The following is a 16,655-nucleotide window of genomic DNA, read 5'->3' as shown; positions in this document are numbered from 1 at the left end:
GCAGATAGTAGGGGCCATTGATAAGCATGTCCCTGTCAGACAGGGAAGGGATGGTCATGTGAGGGAACCGTGGTTGACAAGAGAGGTTGAGAGTCTTGTTAGGAAGAAGAAGGATGCGTATATAAGGTTGAGGAAAAAGGGCACAGGCATAGCTCTGGAGGGATACAAGATGGCCAGGAAGGATCTGAAGAAAGGGATTAGGAGAGCTAAGAGAGGGCATGAAAAATGCTTGGCGGGTAGGATAAAAGAAAACCCCAAGGCCTTTTACGCGTATGTCAGAAATATGAGGATGACTAGGGGGACCGTAGGTCCGGTCAAGGACAATAGCGGGAGACTGTGTGTTGAGCCGGAAGAGATAAGTGAGGTTTTGAATGAGTACTTCTCTTCGGTATTTACGAATGAGAAGGGGTGTATTACTGAAGAGGACGGTGTGAAACAGACTGGTAAGCTCGAGGAAGTGCTCGTTAGGAGGGAAGATGTGTTGGGGTTTTTGAATAACTTGAAGATAGACAAGTCTCCCGGGCCTGAAGGGGTATATCCAAGGATGTTATGGGAAGCAAGGGATGAAATTGCAGAGCCGCTGGCAATGATCTTTTCATCTTCTCTGTTGACGGGGGTGGTACCAGGTGATTGGAGGGTGGCAAATGTTGTGCCCCTGTTCAAGAAAGGGAATAGGAACAACCCTGGGAATTACAGGCCAGTTAGTCTTACTTCGGTGGTAGGCAAGTTGATGGAAAAGGTGCTGAGGGATAGGATTTCTGAGCATCTGGAAAGACACTGCTTGATTCGGGACAGTCAGCACGGTTTTGTGAGGGGTAGGTCTTGCCTCACAAGCCTGATTGAATTCTTTGAGCAGGTGACCAAGCAAGTGGATGAGGGTAAACCAGTGGATGTGGTGTACATGGATTTTAGTAAGGCATTTGATAAGGTCCCCCATGGTAGACTTATGGAGAAAGTCAGGAGGCATGGGATAGTGGGGAATGTGGCCAGTTGGATTAAGAATTGGCTAACTGATAGAAGGCAGAGAGTGGTCTTAGATGGTAAATACTCAGCCTGGAGCCCAGTTACCAGTGGCGTGCCACAGGGATCAGTTCTGGGTCCTCTCCTGTTTGTGATTTTTATTAACGACTTGGATGAGGAAGTCGAAGGGTGGGTCAGTAAATTTGCAGATGATACAAAGGTTGGTGGAGTTGTGGATACCGAGGAGGGCTATTGTCGTCTGCAAAGGGACTTGGATAGGTTGCAGTGCTGGGCTGAAAAGTGGCAGATGGAGTTTAACCCTGAAAAGTGTGAGGTCGTCCATTTTGGAAGGACAAACACGAATGCAAAATACTGGGTTAACGGTAGGGTTCTTGGGCATGTGGAGGAGCAGAGAGACCTTGGGGTCTATGTGCATAGATCGTTGAAAGTTGCAACTCAAGTGGATAGGGCTGTGAAGAAGGCATATGGGGTGTTAGCGTTCATTAGCAGAGGGATTGAATTTAAGAGCCGTGAGGTGATGATGCAGCTGTACAGGACCTTGGTAAGGCCTCATTTGGAGTACTGTGTGCAGTTCTGGTCGCCTCATTTTAGGAAGGATGTGGAAGCCTTGGAGAGGGTGCAGAGGAGATTTACCAGGATGTTGCCTGGAATGGAGAATAAGTCTTACGAGGAAAGGCTGAACATTCTAGGCCTCTTCTCATTAGAACGGAGAAGGATGAGGGGTGACATGATAGAGGTTTATAAGATGATCAGGGGAATAGATAGGGTAGACAGTCAGAAACTTTTTCCCCGGGTGGAGCAAAGCGTTACAAGGGGTCATAAATTTAAGGTGAAGGGTGGGAGATATAAGGGGGATGTCAGGGGAAGGTTCTTTACCCAGAGAGTGGTCGGGGCATGGAATGCCTTGCCTGGGGAAGTTGTTGAGTCAGAAACTTTAGGGACTTTCAAACGGCTTTTAGATAGGTATATGGATAAAGGAGAATGATGGGGTATAGATTAAATTGTCCTTGACAGAGGACAAAGGATCGGCACAACATCGTGGGCCGAAGGGCCTGTTCTGTGCTGTATTTTTCTATTCTATTCTATTCTAAGAGCCGAGCGTTTGGCCCTTCATTCACAGCTGCTGATCTACTTAACCATATTTCATGTCCATCTTTGATGCCTCGTCTCCAGCAAGACATTTATTCTCTCCCACTCTGATTGATCCACCTAATAGGCCCTAGTCTTCTTTCCCTCAAGTCTAAGAGGTACAAGCTTCAGAGAATATGGCACAGAATTTGTTTAGCCTGATACACTCGGACTTTTGTGTTCCGTGTCAGTGCGCCATTTTCCCACACTCTCTTGGCCAGTCTGGACATAGCAGTGGAAGCCTTACCCATGCGCTTGTTGATTTCTGCATCTAGAGACAGGTTACTGGTGATAGTTGAGCCTAGGTAGGTGAACTCTTGAACCACGTCTGAATATAATGTGTTAAAAAGAGACTTGCGAAAGTTGTGAAATACAATCTGAATTCAACTAGGTTTAATGGGAAAATGTAGTCACTGAAATTTTATGGAATGGCAGTTTGGCAAATTCAATGCTGGCAATTTTGCCACATATTTTCAAAGAACATTGCCACAATGCCAGGATCAAACATTTTTGTAAGACCTCAATTTTTCATTCACATTGCAAAACTAAATATTTGGTCACACATCATTTTAGTTTCATTTGCAGCACCGTTAGAATAGAAACAGGAGTAGGCCATTCAGCCCTTGAACCTGCTCCACCATTCAGTTAGATCATGGCTGATCTGTATCTGAACGCCATCTATCCATCTTAGTTCCACAGCCCTTAATACTCGTACCTAACAACAATCCATCAATCTTAGCTTTGAAATGACCAATTGACCAAGTCTCAACAGCATTTTGCTGGAGAGTTTTCTAGATTTCCATGACATTTTGTGTGAAGTGCTTCCTGACATCACCCTTAAATAGCTTAGCTCTAATTTTAAGGTTATGCTCCCTTGTTCTGGGCTACCTATCAAATCCTTTAATCATCTTAAACACCTGAATTAGATTACCCTTTAAACTTCTACACTCAATGAAATTTAAGCCCAGTCTATGCAACCTATCCTCAAAATGTAATTCTTGAATGCAGACTTGGAAGATTACTTGAAAAAGGATATTATTAAAAGGATGTGAAAAATAGCAAGTAGCTTATGTGAAGAAAAATCTTGGGCACAATCCTGAGAAGAAAAAATGCCTGTAAGCTATCTAAAAGGGCTATGGCATAAAAATTAAGGACACTTGTAACCTTCCATAACAATGGCAGTGCACTGCAGATGGTGGATTGTCTCTACAGTTCTTGATGCACCGAGTGAAATAACTCAGGTCACTATCTGCCCAAAGAGCTTTTTAATATGCTTCTCCTCACCAGGCCCAGATAGGTTTCAAAGCAACTCAGTTATGGACCTGCCTCATCTGCATCCAGCTTAAAATGTTGGCATTGGTTGCTACACAATAGCCAGAAATTGCCAGCCTGCTATTCGAGCCTTTGCACTCACTTACAGCCTGGTTGTCCTTCTGACAGTTCTCTATTACCATGACCATCAAAATTCATCATCTGATATAGAATGCTTGCTGCAGGAGTTGAGACATGTACCTTTAGAATTTCAAGTGGCCGTATTTCCAACTTTTCATAAGTCTTGCCAGCACTTGTCTATGAGAGACAGCAATACTCACAGGAGATGATTAATCCATTGCTAATTTATTCAGTAATTCTATCACTCTACACATCCACCTTTTTCACAAAGCAGCGGAATGTCAACTCTCAAATATTTATCAGAATATGCAGAAGTGCAGTGCCCGTGATATGTTAAACAAAAATTAAAAATTGCACCTAATGTATAGTCATTTTTATCAAGATCATTTACAGCAAAAAAACTAATCAAAAATGTGTTCAGTTTAAATTTGCGATTTTGAGTGTATGGTTGGTCATCTAAATATAAAATGCACTAATATTTTTGTTTGAATTACCACTAATACGGAATTGAATTCTGCAAAATAATTGAAGAAATTATGTCAGTTATAATCTTTTTTTGGCAAGGACTCAGCAGATTGTTGCTTAGTACATAACTCAGTACTAGATCCAAAAACACAAATGCTTCCTACCATCTTATTGAAAGCACAAAGGGAGCCTTAAATAAGATATGTAAGTTACAAAATGAATTAGAGGATGAAAATGTCAAATTGTGCCTCAATTATGGGACCTTATGTTGAAACTTGCTCAGACAGCTCCAACAGTTCACTTCCAATCAATTGGCCAACATTCACATTCAAAATGGCACGATACAACAACAGGTTTGCGGCTGCCTGCAACGAATTTGGCCTAAACATCAGCCTCAAGAAAACGATCATGGGACAGGACGTCAGAAATGCTCCATCCATCAATATCGACGACCATGCTCTGGAAGTGGTTCAAGAGTTCACCTACCTAGGCTCAACTATCACCACTAACCTGTCTCTCGATGCAGAAATCAACAAGCGCATGGGAAAGGTTTCCACTGCTATGTCCAGACTGGCCAAGAGAGTGTGGGAAAATGGCGCACTGACACGGAACACAAAAGTCCGAGTGTATCAAGCCTGCGTCCTCAGTACCTTGCTCTATGGCAGTGAGGCCTGGAAAACGTATGTCAGTCAAGAGCGACGTCTCAATTCATTCCATCTTCGCTGCCTCCGGAGAATCCTTGGCATCAGGTGGCAAGACCGCATCGCCAACACAGTAGTCCTTGAGGCGGCCAACATCCCCAGCTTATACACACTACTGAGTCAGCGGCGCTTGAGATGGCTTGGCCATGTGAGCCACATGGAAGATGGCAGGATCCCCAGGGACACATTGTACAGCGAGCTCGCCACTGGTATCAGACCTACCGGCCGTCCATGTCTCCGCTTTAAAGATGTCAGCAAACTCGACATGAAGTCCTGTAACATTGACAACAAGTCGTGGGAGTCAGTTGCCAGCGATCGCCAGAGCTGGCGGGCAGCCATAAAGGCGGGGCTAAAGTGTGGCGAGTCGAAGAGACTTGGCAGTTGGCAGGAAAAAAGACAGAAGCGCAAGGGGAGAGCCAACTGTGTAACAGCCCAACAACCAATTTTTTCTGCAGCAACTGTGGAAGAGTCTGTCACTCTAGTATTGGCCTTTATAGCCACTCCAGGCGCTGCTTCACAATCCACTGACCACCTCCAGGCGCTTACCCATTGTCCCCCGAGACAAGGAGGCCAAAGAAGAAGATACAACAAAAAGACAAAGTCACAAGGTGGGTTGCTTTACTGCAAGCCAACTCTCCAGATCAGCTTGACTGACAGATGCAACAGAAAATCTATCACATGTCAGTCATTGTATTATGAAGGGGCCAAGCTGCTTGTCAACAGAAATGAGCAGCCCCAAAACCCTGCAGGTGTTCACCTCTAAAATGTGACCCTGAAAGGACCTGTCTTGAAATTCAATAACAAAAACCTTCAAAAGGAGAGCTAAAATGGGAGGAAAATCTGGCAGTTACAACGGTTGGCGGGCTGCTGGGTATTATTGTCAACATGTTTAGCAAATCCTTTAAAAAGTTAACATAAAACTGAAGTAACAACTTGCCTCTTCCAAATCAAATGAGAATTCCTTCTGCTCCTCCATCAGAGTTTTCACCAGTTGATTCTGAATAGCCGCAGCAGGCCCTTTGTCAGGGGTTGAACATGCTGGTCTTGTGCACACAATCGCTGCACTTTCCTGTGAGGGGACACATGTCTGTTCACTGATAGCTTCAGTTTCCACCTCTGTGGATGTATTCAAGTCTTTAGTATTGGGAGAATTTGAGATTCCACTCTTGTCATGCAAGCGATTCCCCGTTTCTTCTTCAATGGAAACAGCCTCACTCTTTGTGGATTCGGTATGACCAGTTGCTATGCTGCATGCAGTCTCCTGAGGAATAGATTCTGAGGGGCTAAAAGGACCATCATTTCCACCCATCACTTCTTCAGATACTGGTTTCAGTGAAGGGTCAGTCAATTTGCGCCATTTTTGCAACCTTGCTTCTTTCTTTTGTTTTACCTCCTCTTTCTTCTCATTGTCAGTTATACTTTTGTTAGTTCTGGAAGACTGTGATGCTTTTGAGTTTTCGGTGTCTGGTGAAATTACTGGATTGCTGGTTTCTGTTGCTTTTACCTGCTGAGGCCCAAGTAAATTGAGTTTTGATACAGTCTTCTTTAATCTGCCAGCTGCATTGTTTCCAACGGCAGGAGCTTCAAATGCAGCTAGATCTTCGCTCATATTCCCAATCCTTTTTATGGGAGCACCAGAAACTTGAGAATACAGTGAGGAGAATACATTAGCCACTGTGGTGAGAACTTTGATCTGGCGGAATCGGCCTGTAATTGAAGGGAATAATTTATTTTGCAAAAGATAACATATATGATAGAGCATATAAGGATTCAATGCTAACATAAGTTGCAACAGCAGTGCTCAGGATTTCTCTGTCATCTGAGTGGTAGACATGCTACATCCTTGAAATAGACCCCACCTTGTATTATTTTTACAACCGCAGCATATAACAGTAGAACTCCTGGGTAAGAGCTATCATGGTGAAGAATAATAGTGAACAGTGATGACTTCTGCCCAACAGTATATCATGTTATCTTAGCTGAAGTGCTACCATCCCACAGAAACAACAGTAGATACTCTAATTCTGCACCTTAAATACCTTAAAGATATTTGTAAAACAATGCGGGATAATTGACAACAACTACTGGTATTTATATAGCACCTTTAACTCTGTAAAACGTCCCAAGGTGCTTCACAGGAGCATTATCAAATGAAATTTGGCACTGACGATATAAGGAGATATTAGGGCTGATGACCAAAAGGCAATGTCTAGAGTTTAGGGCCTAGGCAGCTGAAGGCATGGCTACCAATGGTGCAGCGAATAACACTGGGAATGCACAAGAGGTCAGAATTAGAGAAGTGCAGGTATCTTGGAGAGCTGCAGGGCTGATGGAGATTACAGCGATAAGGAGGGACAAGGCCATGGAGGGATTCGAAAACAAGGACGAGAATTTTAAAATCCAGTAATCTATGCATTAAGCTATCATTTTAAGACATTTCAGATCACACTGACGACTTGGAACTCAAAGATGACTAAGCGTTCATTATTTAACACAAATATACCAAAGATTTCATGGAAACTAAATCGCTACGACGAAAAGTGTAAAATAGGCTAGAATCCTTCAGATTTTAGTCTACAACATTTTAAAGTAATTAGCAGATCTCCCATGAAATGAGTCAGAATTTACACTTTCATAACAGTACATGTGGCATCAGCAAAGTGCGATGGGCAAATGTCACAGAAGTAGGTGTGGCACCTATTGGAAGTGTGCTATATACAAGATTTTTAACATAGCGTACACATATAATGCTGATGGACCTTACCAATTCCTGTTCCTAAAGAAGTTCCCTTGTGCTGTTTCCCAATGTCACTGCATTGGAAACTGACTCAGTAATAACCAAGGGCTATTCTACACCTCACACAGCTTTTCAGACATTGACATTCACGCCTATTTATAGGTGAGTCGGAGTACTTCAGGCACTTGGTTCCCCAACTGCCATATTTGCTGGGCAATTCTGTTCTCACTGCCAGTGCTACTTAACATTTATTGTGAAGGCTCAGGCAGGATTACTGTCAGAGACGAGGCTGAAAACCATGCCTTTTGTAAGTACTGCTACATTTATCTGAACTGAGGTAGTCTGTACTTAATTTGTCATCTAAATAGTGTACAAAGCAAAGGGATTGTTGAAAGGTAGTGAAAATAAAGGTCAATGAGGACAACAATGGTAAGATACAATGGGTGCAGCCTATATTAAAATGGAAGAAATATGTGCTCAAGTTACTTCAACAACTTTTCAGAATAGTAAATTTTACTTTTATTATGATAGCAGCAACCATGGAAGTGAATTGCTTAAAATCTCTTCCCTTTTCTACCTCTACTCTCGGACTCCATTACTTTCTTGTGTTTGTTTTGGGAGAGGCGATATCTTGGGAAAAATTTTAATTGTGAGGTCGGGAACCCGACGCCTGGAACATTTCCGGGTTCCAACACGGTGCTACATCAGCATTAGTGACGCGACCACAATTTTCCACGTGTCAGCTGCGATGGGGGAACCAGGAGCAATAGTCCAGTCGTCGCTGGCCTCCTCGGCACAGAATGATGTCCTGGAGCCTGCATCATTCCATAATTCCAGTGCACCAACACTCACCTTGGTTGAGCCTTAGTCGAGCTTAGAAAGGGGAGAACTGGGCACTGGGTGAAGTGCACCTCAAGCATGAACAGGAGGTGGTCAGTGAGGCAGAGACAGCTGTAGACAATTCCCCCCTTGCAGGACAGAGGACAGACACAACCATGCTCCACTGGGCAGAGATACTGGGCCTCAGGTGTCACACTCAAGGAGGGGTTTTCTGAAGCAGCAAAGGCAGATTGTTCCCCCATGTTGGAGTTCACAAAGGCATTGCGGAGTCATGGGCGTACAACGGAGGAGTCCATTCAGCACAAGTGTTCCATAATGCCTCAGGGCTTTGAATGTATGAGCTCCTCCATTAAGAGTGGCCAACCTCTTGGAAAGTCATATGCAGCACCATTCTGAATGGATGTAGGAGCAGCGCACTGATATGCACAGAAAGAGAGGCACTCTCAGTAACAATGGCTGCCTAGGGTCGATGATGGTGCTGAGATGCATGGAGTGGCTGCCAACTGCATCCCAGCGGGTGGCTTCATCCAACAAGCAATGGCACCATGAAAGGATTGAGGCAGGGGGCACCTGCATCATCTTCCACCTCCCTTGGCCTCTCTGACTGAGGAACCTTCCATGCAGCAAGGCCCTGTGACAGAGGCAGCCCCTGCAATGACATCAGTGCAGCAGCCTGTGGAGGAGCCCCCATCGGCTCCTACACAATGAGGAGAAAAGCCATGGGCATCTCAGCCGCATGCAGAGACAATCGAACAGGCGGCCTCCACCTCATCCACAGGCGGGGCACTCCATAGGAGCCATCATGAGCACAAGATGTCATGTCATTAAATGCACTTTCTGGGTTACTTGGGTGATGATTTTTGAGTTTGTCTATTCTTTGTGTTATCTTTTGTCATATGATTATGTCAATGAGCAGACTTGTGTGGTATCATTACCTGAAGTCAATAAGGCCGTGGAGTGAATTGTGTGGGGTTGGTGGGAGTGGGGGGGTTGTTGTCAGGCAGAATAAAGGTCTGTGTTTGGGATACTGTTGGCGGTGGAGACCGGAGGTTCATTCTATTAGGGTGGCAATGGGATTATTTAGAGATATGTGCTTAATGGATTTTTTTTTACTCATGGAAAGTGAGTAACAGAGCCATCTGTCATAAAGTCTGACAGCCACTCAGGTGAATTGTTTTTGAATTAGCATGGCCCTTGCATTCCTGCCAGACTGCCTATCATTGTGAGCTCTGGAACAGCCTCGGCGGACGTCCTCTAAAGCCTGGGCACCGGGCTGCTGTGCAAACCCCCCTTCGTCCTCCTCCCTGTCCTCTTCCGAGGAAGTATGGCATTCCAGGTCCTCCTCTTCATCCAGCTCCAGATTTCTCTGTGGTGTCAGGTTGTGTAGCGTACAGCAGACGACCACAATACGGGACACCCTGGCTGGAGGGCACTACCTGATGGTCACTGTGGTGCACCAGCGAAGCTGAAAACTACGTAGATAGCACATTTAACAAAGTGGTCACACCACAGATTAAGAGCATGCAGGCAGAGAGGGAATGGGTGACTGCCTGGCAGTCTAGAATGACCAGGTAGGTAGTGCAGGAGTCCTCCGAGTCTATCTCACTCTAACCAGTTTTCCATTTTACTGGTGAGGGCGATGGCCCGTCAGAGGAATGTAGAAAGAGCCAAGTTGGTGGCTCCACAAGTGGCTCAGCTGCACAGATAGGTGGCAAGAGTGAAAGGTGTAGGTGATTCGATAGTTAGGGGAACAGACAGGCATTTCTGTGGACATAGACGTGACTCCAAGATGCTAGGTTGCCTCCCTGGTGCCAGGGTCAAGGGTGTCACGGAACGGCTGCAGGACATTCTTTCGGGGGAGGGTGAACAGCTAGAAGTCGTGATCCACATTGGCACCAGTGATATAGGTAGAAAGACGGATGAGGTCCTGAAAGCAGAATTTAGGGAGCTAGGAAGGAGATTGAAAAGCAGGACATCTAAGGCAGTAATCTCAGGGTTTCTCCCAGTATCACGTGCTAGTGAATACAGAAATAGGAAGATTGAGCAAATGAACACATGGCTGGAAAAAAGTGTAGGAGGGAGAGCTTTTAGATTCCTGGAGCATTGGGACTTGTTCCGAGGCAGGTGGGACCTGTACAAGATGGATGGGTTACACCTTAACAGGACGGGAATAACATCCTCATGTGGAGATTTGCTAGTGCTGTTGGGGAGGGTTTAAACTAGCTTGTCAGGGGCTTAGGAATCTGTGAGGGAATTCAGATAGGAGAAAAACAAAGCTGATTATAGGAAATAGAAAACCTGTGAATGAAAGGGTAAAGCAGCAGAAACAAATGCTAGAAGCAACTAGGGCCAAAATACAGAATAGTGCTAAAAAGGCAGAATTAAAGGCACTCTATCTGAATGCACACAGCATGCGCAACAAGCTAGGTGAGTTGATAGTTGTGAAGAGGATATAAAGGAGGCTAGAAAGGGATATAGAAAGGTTAAGTGAGTGGGCAAAGACCTGGCAAATGGAGTAGAATGCGGGAAAGTGGGAAATTGTCCACTTTGGCAGGAAGGATAAATAAGAAGCATATTATCTAAACGGAGAAAGACTGCGGAGCTCTGAGATGCAGAGGGATCTGGGTGTCCTCGTGCATGAATCGCAAAAGGTTTTTATGCAGGTACAGCACGTAATTAGGAACACTAATAGAATGTTATTGTTTATTGTGAGGGGAATTGAACACAAAAGTAGGGATGTTCCGATGAAGGGTCACTGATCCGAAACGTTAACTCTGCTTCTCTTTCCACAGATGCTGCCAGACCTGCTGAGTGATTCCAGCATTTCTTGTTTTTATTTCAGATTTCCAGCATCTGCAGTATTTTGCTTTTATTTTAGTGTTTAATTCACTGCCACTTCTCTTCCAGGAATGCCTACCTTGAAGAAGTTCTGCTCTTCTCTCAGACGGGATTTTCATTTGTCTCTTTTACCTTGTTCACCTTCATTGCTTTCTATTTCCCTCCTGGTGTTTGATAAGGGGGTATCTACCAAAACTCGTTTTCACAGCCACATCTCCTTCCTCAGTGACTGTCTCCGGCTCCGACTTATTCCACGTGGATTCCAACTGCAGTTTCACCCATCATGCTTTGAAACCACCCAGGATTACAGGTATCTCCGAGAAATACAACGTTCCTCGGACTGCTACTCTCGCCGCATCCGGAGATCCACACTCAGTGCTATGCGCCGCCACATGCACACACTGGACCTCTCTCTCCAGCAGCACCGCCTCACCTTATCTCAAAGCTGTTCTACTCCGCAGTTTCATCTCATCTTACGTCTCATCCGACGCATTAACAAAAAACTTTTTTTCTTCCTTTCAGGTGTTAAGGAACGCAAGCTCCAGCAGCTGATGGGGACGAATGCTCCTCCAGATCCTCCCTCCGCTTCACTTCCCTCTGACCCCACCCCTTCTGATCTGACCCCTTGCCGTGTATTCACTATACCCTCTGACGTCCCCCTCTCTGATGCTAGGCATTCTGTACTCAGCAAAGGTCTCAGTTTTATCCCCTTACGCCCCCACCTCAATGAGTTCCGATGAAGGGTCACTGACCCGAAACGTTAACTCTGCTTCTCTTTCCACAGATGCTGCCAGACCTGCTGAGTGATTCCAGCATTTCTTGTTTTTATTACAAAAGTAGGGAGGTTATGCTTCAGCTATACAGGGCATTGGTGAGACCACATCTGGAGTACTGTGTACAGTACTGGTCTCCTTATTTAAGGAAGGATGTAAATGCATTGGAGGCAGTACAGAGAAGGCTTACTAGTCTAATACCTGGAATGGGTGGGCTGTCTTAAGAGGAAAGATTGGACAGATTAGGCTTGTATCTGCTGGAATTTAGAAGAGTGAGAGGCGACTTGATTGAAACATAAGATCCTGAGGGGTCTTGACAGGGTGGATGTGGAAAGGATGTTTCCCCTTGTGGGAGAATCTCGAACTAGGGGTCAGTGTTTAAAAATAAGGGGTCTCCCATTTAAGACAGAAATGAGGAGAATTTTTTTCTCTCAGAGGGTCGTGCGTCTTTGGAATTCTCTTCCTCAAAAAGCAGTGGAAGCAGAGTCTTTGAATATTTTTAAGGCAGAGGTAGATAGATTCTTGACAAGCCTTCCTAACCACCTTATCTACCTGTGCTGCTGCCTTCAGTGATCTATGGACAAGTACCCCAAGGTCCCTCTGACCTTCTGTCCTGCCTAGGGTCCTACCATCCATTGTATGTTGCCTTGTTAGTCCTCCCAAAATGCATCACCTCACACTTCTCAGGATTAAATTCCATTTGCCACTGCTCTGCCCATCTTACCAGCCCATCTATATCGTCCTGTAATCTAAGGCTTTCCTCTTCACTATTTACAACACCACCAATTTTCGTGTCATCTGCGAACTTATTTATCATACCTCCTATATTCACGCCTAAATCATTAATGTAAACTACAAACAGCAAAAGAGTCCCAGCAGCGATCCCTGTGGTACACCACCGGTCACAGGCATCCACTCGTAAAAACAACCCTCGACCATTACCCTCTGTTTCCTGCCACTATGCTGATTTTGGATCCAATTTGCCAAATTGCCCTGGATCCCGTGGGCTCTTACCTTCTGAACCAATCTCCCCTGCAGGACCTTATATCTAGACCAGCTGGATATGCATGGAGTGGAAGCCTTTCCTGTTCAGGAATCTAGCTGGCTGCTCTCGGTGTCTTGATGGCTATATGGTACAATTGATGACCTCCTGGCCCTAAGGGAAGCCATCAATGGTGGCAACCCGATGCCCTCTCTGCCTGTGCTGGTCCATCTGTCTGAAAATGTATATAGACCCCGTCCTCTGGAAAAGGGCGTCCGTGACCTCCCTGATGGGGTGCTGACTGCCACCTGCGAGATGGCACCAGGTCTACAACTGATTCCTGGAACGACCTGGATGCACAAAAGTTCAGCGCCATGGAGACCTTGACAGCTGTAGACAGGGGTCTGCCACAGGTACTGCAACGGCTCAGGTCATTGTGGACAACAGCACAAATGTCAAAGACCAACTGCCTGGATAGGCGCAGTCTGCTATAACACTGGCACTCATCATTTATAGGTAGCCTACTCTTCAGCGGCACACTCTATGTTTGGGTAGCGCCTTCTTCCCCTTGCAGCCTGTCACTCAGCTCCTCTGACCTCCTGACCAGGAGGATGCATCTGCTGATGCTCCTCCTCACTACTCTGTCCATTGTCTCCTGTCTCAACAGCTTCACCACCTGCTGCTCATTGGTTTACCAGGGCTTCCTCAACCCACCTCTGATGCTCAAGTGATGCCAGCAGCCTCATATTCCTCTGAAGAGTCCAATCACACACTCCTCACAAAATCAAACCTCTTAGCTCTAGCGATGACAACTCTGTGCCACAGCCTGAGCAACTGAGTTTAAATCTCCTCTTTTATACAACTTTTCCATACTACAGTCATAAGCTCCCCACTGTGTTCCTGGCAACTATGCTCAAACATATCCCAGACCTTCCCTGTACCCTGTACTTGCCATCAGAAAATTCCTAAATGTGCTCCCCATACTCGTATCAAGCTCTATAATAAGCTCAGCAAGCAATTAATTGGAGGCTTGCGGGTTGCCAGCTCCCCACTCCCTTTGAAAATCTCATCACGTCATTGAGGTGTCGGGAACCAGTGAATCCTTCTGAGTGTGCGATGCTCTGGGCCTGCCTACACCTGAACTCGCCTCCACGGGCGACTGAAAATTCAGCCCTTTGCATTCAAAATGAGGGCTTTTATTATTGGCAAATGGAGCACTTCTTCCATTCTATGTCAGCATCAAGTACCCTCTGATATCAAAAGTAGACTAAAACACTTCCAGCACTGCTCCAACTGTGCATCTTCGCTCTAACTTCAGCAGAGTAGCTAGTCCTCAACACAGTCAATGAAATAGCTCTCTCATTAGAATCCTTGTGACTTGGAACTGCCAACTTAGTGTCAAATTATGAACACATTTTCACTCTGATAATTATGCTAACTGGGAACTGGACCAAAATTCTCCAAGCATCGTGCCACTTGGAACACTTATACTCACTCACTGATTGCTTTGCCTTTTTTTAAATAAATGGAAATCATGATTATTTCTTTAGAAAATGAATGTACCAGTAAACCATCTATCTAGCTAAAGATGGCAGATGTGAAACACACCTCCAGAGCATTAATTCATTTGAAAAAATTTAAAAACCTACTTGTAAGAGCAAAATTTGGATTGTCCAATTCCATACGTTGCATCTGAGCATCTAAAAATAGTTTAAAATCGATTCCTCTTGCAAATGATGAAGCATTAAAAAATCGACATGGAATTTTAGATGCAAGGTTAGGTTCATCTGTTCCAAATCCAAGATTATACAGAACATCCTCAGGGTCTTCTTCATAAAGGTCCAATAATTCTGAAACACTGAAAGTTTTAATAAAAATTAAAATTAATTTGTTGCAATGCTAAAATTTAAAAGAATGCTAAAGTGCAGCAAATAAAAATAGATTAAATGTTTATCAAACTGGCCAGGAAAATGAACAAATAGACAATTGTGGCTTTATAGTTCAATCATTAAATTTGTGTTTCTTTCATACAACCCAAGTTGTCCTTTCAGCTAGAGTGGGAAAATAAATGCCAACCTTGCCAGCGATGCCCACATCCCAGAATGAATAAAATAAGCACACAAATACTATTGATCAGTCACTAGAAGTAGAGCAGTACCATGATCAAATTTTATTTCCCCTTTTCTTCTGAAGGTGTCATCTCTTATTGGGGAATGGCATCATGGGTGACAGTAGCCTCCATTGCTTCCCTTCCCTTAAAAGGGGGTACATTTCATACTTCAGAACTGTATTTGGCCATCGGGGCATCACAGCTGATTCTGACTTTTTTTTTAATTAGTGGTATCCATAACACTAGACAACATTGGATTGTAGGAAAACTAGCTGATTTTCTGCTCCTTGACAAGTCAAAGCCATAGTGCAGCCCTAACTAAAATTACTAACACAGTGAGGGTCTGGGATTGAACTTGGGGCTTTCCTAGTCTGTATGACTCAGGTACTCAGGGTCTTAACTGGCTGAACCATTGGGGGAAGTGGCTATAAATGTTGTATTTAAAGTAATGAAAAAATAATCATAGCTAGCTCGACCTACTGAAAGCCAAAGATGGCACATTAAAAGGTTTGCCTGTCTTTACATAAAGTAGCAATCAACTCTCTCTAATGTGCTTTGTCTGCTATCTTGAAACTCCATTTTACCTGAAAGTTAGAAACTGGGTCAAAATGATCACACAATACACAGCCTTAGTACTAGGGAATGCTAATAGAGATATGCCTGTACTTTTGTTCCATCCCTGGCCAAGCTTAAACATGTTTTTAAAAACGTCAGCGAGACAGTGGGCAGGACAAACTGTTAATGTGTACTTCTACAGACAATGCCAATTCTACAGAATGTTTGCAATACAGAAGAATTCAACGCTGCAATTGAAGAGGTTTAAAAATAATAGTTGGCTCTACGCAAAAGACCTGTATTCCATTTCTGCGGGGTATCAACAATAGTTAACAGCAATTAGAGATATCACGATATCTAAATGATCAGCAAAAAGATACAGATGATTCTAAACAAAAAAGATCAAAACAACAGTCTTTTTTTCTCAATACCAGTTTTGAGATGAAAGATTTTGGATTTTTTTGGAGGAGGGGGCAGTGAATAGATGATTAATGGAAAGCAGTGAAGATAATTGATAATTGCGAGTAAATAATGTCTGAAATCATTTTAAGTAGTTATCCTCCAAAATTAGGAATTGTTAGATACACACCATTATACAAGGCCACAAGGATTCTCTTATGCGATTAAAGGCAGGAAAGTTAACAGAAAAAGTTCACATTTTACCTAAAAAAATCTTTTAGTGCAATGCAAACATAAAACTAAAGCATTTGAAAAACCACAGAAGCCATTACATTGCTGTGCATCCAAATATTTTTCACCCATGTTTCACAGTGGTTATACAATCAATTGTTCTCATCTAATATACTAGAAAATACATTTATAACACTGTTTACTCAAGTAAAAGACAGACATAAATTTCTCGAAACCATAGTACAGTATACTTCATGTAGACGTACAATACACATTTGTGAAATATTACTAGTTGCATATTCCTTAACTAGTAACAAAAAGATACAGGCCTGCATTTCCTTTAACATCAGCTTACCTAGACACAGTTGCACTGCTCTTGCCAGACCCAGTAGAGTTCATGCTGTTTCCCATTTGATAAAACTGCTTCCGCTTTTCCTTGGCCAATGTCCCATGGCTACAAGGCAGATGTTATTGATTAGAAACAGAGAAAGTCTTTACAGATGTCAAAATCAAGAAATGCATT

At 43.9% G+C, this 16,655-nt stretch overlaps 1 protein-coding gene across 5 annotated transcripts in view; it reads right to left on the bottom strand.

Moving 5' to 3' along the window:
- Nucleotides 1-16,655, bottom strand: part of itprid2 (ITPR interacting domain containing 2) — a 203,544-nt gene that overhangs the window by 72,349 nt on the left and 114,540 nt on the right. For all 5 annotated transcript variants that reach the window (XM_068035556.1, XM_068035555.1, XM_068035554.1 and 2 more), the window contains 3 exons: nucleotides 16,488-16,586; nucleotides 14,487-14,695; nucleotides 5,605-6,374 (listed from right to left, as the gene is read on the bottom strand). In XM_068035556.1, coding sequence (XP_067891657.1) covers nucleotides 5,605-6,374; nucleotides 14,487-14,695; nucleotides 16,488-16,586 — 1,078 coding nt within the window. The remainder of the gene's footprint in view (nucleotides 1-5,604; nucleotides 6,375-14,486; nucleotides 14,696-16,487; nucleotides 16,587-16,655) is intronic.

The sequence above is a fragment of the Heterodontus francisci genome, chromosome 7 (assembly GCF_036365525.1).
Source record: "Heterodontus francisci isolate sHetFra1 chromosome 7, sHetFra1.hap1, whole genome shotgun sequence".
NCBI lineage: Eukaryota > Metazoa > Chordata > Chondrichthyes > Heterodontiformes > Heterodontidae > Heterodontus > Heterodontus francisci.
This window is presented reverse-complemented; position numbering and strand designations above follow the sequence as displayed.